Consider the following 6,000-nt stretch of genomic DNA (forward strand, 5'->3'; position numbering starts at 1 on the left):
GCAAGCGCACTGGAATTGATTTTACCAAATTTTTTAGGGTTTCCAATGAAAAATCCATCCAAAGTCCTTCAACTTCACCAATCGTCTCCTCTCGTGTTCTGGACAGGTCTGAGCTTCGTTTTCTTTTTATATAAGCCCACACGTTCTCTATTATATTAAGATCGGGACTTTGCAGTGGCCAATCTAAAGTATTGACTTCAACATCTTTCAAAAATTTATTTATTATATGGGCCTTGTGGCATGGAGTGTTGTCCTGCTGCAGTATAAACGATTGACCAATGTCCGGTCACCAGAAATAAATGCGTGATCATTCAGAATACGTAAATATTTATCTTTGTTCATTGTCCCATCAATTGGTACCAAATCGCCCAAGCCATTGAAACATACGCATCCCCAGAACATAACCGATCCTCCACCATTTGGTACCCGTTCGCACACTAGCGTCATTTTTCTCCGAACATTTTTTGGCAATCGGCAATAAACCTTTTTCTTCGAGCCATGATATTCGAAAGTGCTTTCATCCGTCCATAATACTTCCCAAAATGATTGCGGCTTCTTTATGTAGGATTTGGCGAATGTTAACCTTTTTAGCTTTTTTTTTTTGTTGAAATTACTGGATTTGGGCAAGCTATATAAGTAGAAAACTCGGCCTCCTTCAGCCTTCTTTCGACAGTTTTTCCACTTATTGATATTAGATGGTGTTCTTTGAGCTCAATCGTGTAATTAGCATATTTTCTTCCTAAGAATTATGGGCTTTGTTTTGCGAGGTCTTCCCGATCTGGCCTTATTTTTTAATAAAACGTTCTTTTTATTTTTGTTAATTTGGTAATAAATTGTTTGGCTAGGTACTATAATTTGCTAAGATATTCTACAGAAATACCTGCATTATACTTCGTTACCATTTCGCTTCTAATAAGTTCACTTATTTCACGAGTTTTGCCCATAATTTAACAAAATATGCGATGAAACACCAATTGTTATTTATAAAGATCGGAAAAATACCCTAAGAAATTAGAGCACGTGTTCTTTACTGCACGTGATCCAACGAAAATCAAAATTAAAAGTAATGTCAAAATACTTTTGTCCAGACGAAGAATCAAATTCTACGCAGATAATTATAGAAAACAAATGCGTTTCGTTATCAGTGCAAACTTTTGCTCTCCTAATGCTCTTAATATTCTCTCTCCCTTAAAAATAAAACAGATACCGTAACTTCTATTAGATGGCAGAAATAAGCGATTTTACTTTTTGCACTGTGTTGTCAAAATATTTTTGTCCACCATTGTATATAGTTTTGTATTGATAAACTTAATGGGCTATTGATGAATGATGAGTTTATGTAGAAAAATATATTTATTTTTTTTATATTCAAATTTTTATATTCAGAAACATTTTTTTTTTTTGTTAGGATAAATTTTAGATTTTTACTTTTTTTAATATATTTTTAATATATGTGTGTATATCCCTTTTCCCCGATTGGACAAAGAATGAATTATAAAATATAATTTTTGTAACGATTATTTTTTTTTTATATATTTTTGTATTTATATACTAATAATGGCTTTGTGGCTGATCAGGCCTAAAAATGTAATATGTTCTATGCTCGAGCTAAGCTAAGTTTTGAATAATTGTAACTTGTTCTTATTGACTACTTGGGGTTTCTTTTTTCTTACATCTACTTTTATGTTGTTTCTATATTCTATGCTTATAACTTTATAAGGACCTAAATATTTACTTTTTAATTTGTGCGCTGTGTCGTTCTTTAGTAGAACTAGATTTCCCATCTCTCGTTCTATGTCATTTAGTTTTTTATTGTATTCTATCTTTCGTTTTTCTAAATCTACTAGAGTTTTAACTCTTTTATAAGCAACTAGCGGTTATAACCCGGCCTTGCCCGTGGAACGTATGCTAAAAATCAACGTTCTCAAAAAGCTTTGAAAATGATTTTGAAACTTATCGGACGGTAAACAAACAATTTTCATAGAAACGTTTTCCGCCAATTTACCAATGTTGCGAGTGGAATTTCCCAAATCGCTGAAACACGTATTCATTATATTCTTATGTAGTGCTTTGAAAATAAGTTTCAAGAAAATCGGGAATAAATAAAACTTCACCCAAAAAATTTTTTAATCGCATTTCTACCGAAGAAGTTTGAATCTGCGAAAAGTGAGAAACACGTCTCAAATGAATTTTCATATAGATCTTTGTAAATGAATTTGAGCGCGAAACGTCACCCACCAAATTTTTGGCCTCCATTTCCACCAAGGAGGAATGGATTTTCCTAAAAGTGTGAAACACCCCTCAAATGAATTTGAACAAAGATCTTTGAAAATAAGTTTGAGGCCAATCCGATGGTAAACAAAAAAGTTACATACAAACGTTTTTCGCGATTTTTCCACACTTGCGGGTGGAATTTCCCGAAACCCCGTCTTAACGTGCACCTTCATTACATAAGGTAGCTACAGTGAAAATTTCAGCTTCCTAGCTCTTACGGTTTGGGCTGTGCGTTGATCACCAATCAGTCAGTCAGTCAGTCAGGACAAACAGTTTTATATATAGAGATTTCTAACCTAAACTTAACCGTAACTACTTACTCAAACATTTCACTTTTACTTACACAAAGACATTTAATAAATTAACAATAAACATATTTTATAATTTTAATAATTCTTCTTTGTAGAGCAGACGCGAAAACGGCTTGACGACACTAACACCTAGGACGAATAAATTAATTTAAATTTATCATAAATGCAGATTATGATTAATTAATCATTGCATGTCGTGGCCTGCGCATGGCTGCTACCTATAAATAATAGCGCTTTCTTATAATTAATAATAAATTAATTAAATAATTATGATAACAATAATTAAATTAATATAAAATTATGATCATTTAATATTAATTATTCGACCGCCATTTTTTTATCTCGAATTCTTTCTTCAATTTGGATTTAAATTTACATAAGAAAAAAAACCTGAGGCCACCCAGAGGTGGTGGCCAATCCGCTCCTCTGGTGACCTGATCCTCGCCAGCGGCACCTCTCGTATAGTGGGACTTCAGTTTTGGCGACACTAATAAATTTAATTGAACAATTGTTGTCGTGATCCAGTGGCGCCAACGTAGGCCATCGCTCACACCCTGAGATTCGGCTGCGTCGCATTTTTCGAGGTGCGTATACATTTTAAGACCTTTAACCGGGCACAAACTTATGCCTACTGTTTCAGGTCCTTGGCGTGAAATATCCCCAACGGCACTCCTTGCAGCGTCTCAAGTTCGTATAGACTTGATCCCACCGCCCTACGACTCTGCACTTGGCGTACTTGTGGCAGAGCTTGGCGTTGCGGCCTTTTGCGAAGTCACTAAGGATGAAGTTACGCTTGTATATCTCCTGTCCAGGTGCGTACGTTATTTCTCGGGACTTCAAGTTGTAACTTCTGGTCGCTTGTTTATAGGCTGCGTGCATAGTGTACTGAATCCTGGCTCTATAAATCTGGTGCTTTTCGACACGGGCCAAGTTCTGCACCTCCGTGTCGCTCACGGCTTTTAACCTGCGTGCCAATTTGTAGTCCGCGCCGTTCGTGAACATGTGGTGTCCGAACATGGCAAAGTAGGGCGACGTTCCGATCCTGTTGTGTATCGCGCTGCGTAGTGCTGCCGCTATTTCGGGTAGTTGTTCGTCCCATCGCGCATTGTCGCCAACATGGATCCGTATTGCCGCTAGTACAAACTGGTTCACCCGCTCGGACGCGTTCGCTTGTGGCGCATAGTTCCCGGCTTTCTGGTGAGTGAATCCATATTTACTCGTGAACTCGGCAAACTCATTAGACGTGAATTGCCTGCCATTGTCCGTATGAATAATTTCAGGCACCCCAAACTGCGTGAATATGTGATCACGTAAAAACATCACCACCGCCTAAGGTATTGCTTTCAGCCAGACGAATTTCGAAAAATGATCCACGACTATAAAAAGGTGCGTGTTGCAATGTCGCGAGCGTGGAAGCGGCCTAGACAACATATCTGCCACGATATTGTCTTTGCCCTTGCGGTGCTCGATGTTGAAGTCGAATGCTTGAAGAGCCAGTGACCACCGAGCGAGTCTCCCACTAAGATCTTTCAATGTCATTAGCCACTGCAGACTGGCATGGTCGGTAATTACAGTGAATTGCATCAGTTCCACGTATGGGCGGAAGCGTTCGACGGCTTTGACGGCGGCCAGGCATTCCTTTTCTGTTACACTATAATTAAGCTGTGCTCACCGCATTTTGGCGGAAAAGAAAGCGATCGGCCTATCCTCTCCAGTGTCGTCCTTCTGAAAAAGCACCGCTCCTATTCCATATTGGCTTGCGTCGCACTGTTTATAAAAGTGCTTATGAAAATCAGGATGTGCCAGTACGGATGCACATGTGAGTGCCTTCTTGCTCCTGGAAAGCCTTTATCGCTTCTGCGGTCAAAACCAGCTTAGTGTTCACCTTTAAGCAGTCTGTTAATGGTGCAGTCAGTCCAGAAAAGTCTGGGATGAATCTCCTGTACCATCCCGCTGTGCCCAAAAAGCTTCGTAGTTGCCTGGTGGTCTTTGGAAGATCGATCTGCAGTATTGCTTCCACTATCTTTGGGTCGGTGCGCAATGCGCCATCTCCGATGATGTACCCCAAATAACGCAGGTATTTGAAACAGATTTTGGATTTTTGTAATCCAATGGTCAAATTCGCTTTTTTCAGGCAGTCGCTTACTTCCTTCAGCAGTTCCCAGTGCTCGTCGAACGACCTCGAAATTATTAGCAAGTCATCCAAGTAGGCGAACACACGATTGCGCAAGCTTTGAGGAATCAACTTGTCCATCAATCGGCACAATCTCTGAGCTGCGTTGCATAGCCCAAATGGCATCATTCTGAATTGTTAGAGAGGTCTGCCGGGTATGGTGAATGCTGTGAATTTGCGGCTTTTGGGGTCCAGCTCGATTTGCCAAAATGCATGCTTAAAATCCACGCTGTTTATAAAAATGGTGTCGTCAACTCAGCTTAATATGGACTCGATGTTCTGTAACGGGTAAGCGTCTTTAATGGTAAGGTTATTTAACTTGCGCGCATCCAGACACAGTCTATTCTTCCCAGGCTTCCTGACAAGCGTCATTCGATTGTTCCACAGATTCTCGCGTGTATTCTCTGCGGCCGTTGCGAAAATACGCGCTTGAGCTTTTGCATATTCTGATTTCCTCACTTCAAGTGGCTTCCGTTCTGACCATTTAACGTGATTATTTCGATTATTGTTAATTTTTACTATATTATATTTAACATTTAATTTTTCTTCATTGATATCTTTTATCTCTAATAATGCCTTACGGGAGGTATCTAGTTGCAGTTGCAGTAACGGCTTGGAGGGCGACTCCTCCGCTTGCGTCAGGCTCCTCTGGCTGTTTTCCGCCTGACACTTCGGACATTTGGGAAGTTCAACACCTCTTAGACCACATTTATAGCAAAAAATGTTTCGGGTCTTGGATTCGCACAGTTCCAACACGTGAGCTTATCGCGAGTATAACGAGTTTTCAGCAGGCGCTCTGCATCATGGCATTCTTCGCGCAACATCTCCATGTTGGTAATGTAAATTGGGTAATAGCATCCCTAATGTTCATTTTTATGACCTTTATTAGATCATGATCGGCAAACGGCGTTGCCAATCGAGAGCGCAGACCTAGCATCGCCTGGATGTACTCATCGATTGTCTCGCCTGGATTCTGTTTCTTTTCTCGCAATTCGTGCTCCAGCTCAAAATTTGAACGCCTGGTCTGGAACTGTTACTGCAATGCATACCTCAAATTTGGCCAGTCTGGGATCCCGGATGTACGAAGATGCATCCAATACCACTCCTTCGCTTGACCCTCCAATAGGAGGGTCTCTCCACGGTTCTCTCCACGGAACCTGGTAAGTCAGTTGCATATGCTCCAGCCGAAAGATGAATTCCGATGCCGGCATACTTCTTGTTCCGCCATCGAACACCAGACCC

At 40.1% G+C, this 6,000-nt stretch overlaps 1 protein-coding gene across 1 annotated transcript; it reads right to left on the bottom strand.

Annotated features, from left to right (window-relative positions):
* Positions 1–3,298: 3,298 nt before the first annotated feature.
* On the bottom strand, positions 3,299–3,905 carry LOC135430121 (uncharacterized protein K02A2.6-like). Its single transcript, XM_064684667.1, has 2 exons — positions 3,472–3,905; positions 3,299–3,389 (listed from the first exon to the last, which is right to left on the bottom strand). Exons 1-2 carry the CDS (start codon positions 3,903–3,905, stop codon positions 3,299–3,301), a joined length of 525 nt encoding a protein of 174 aa, XP_064540737.1.
* Between the last annotated feature and the right edge of the window lie 2,095 nt (positions 3,906–6,000).

The sequence above is a fragment of the Drosophila montana genome, unplaced genomic scaffold, assembly GCF_035044405.1.
Source record: "Drosophila montana isolate Dmon_TW-CO22-7 unplaced genomic scaffold, ASM3504440v1 contig_2935_1, whole genome shotgun sequence".
NCBI classification, from domain to species: domain Eukaryota; kingdom Metazoa; phylum Arthropoda; class Insecta; order Diptera; family Drosophilidae; genus Drosophila; species Drosophila montana.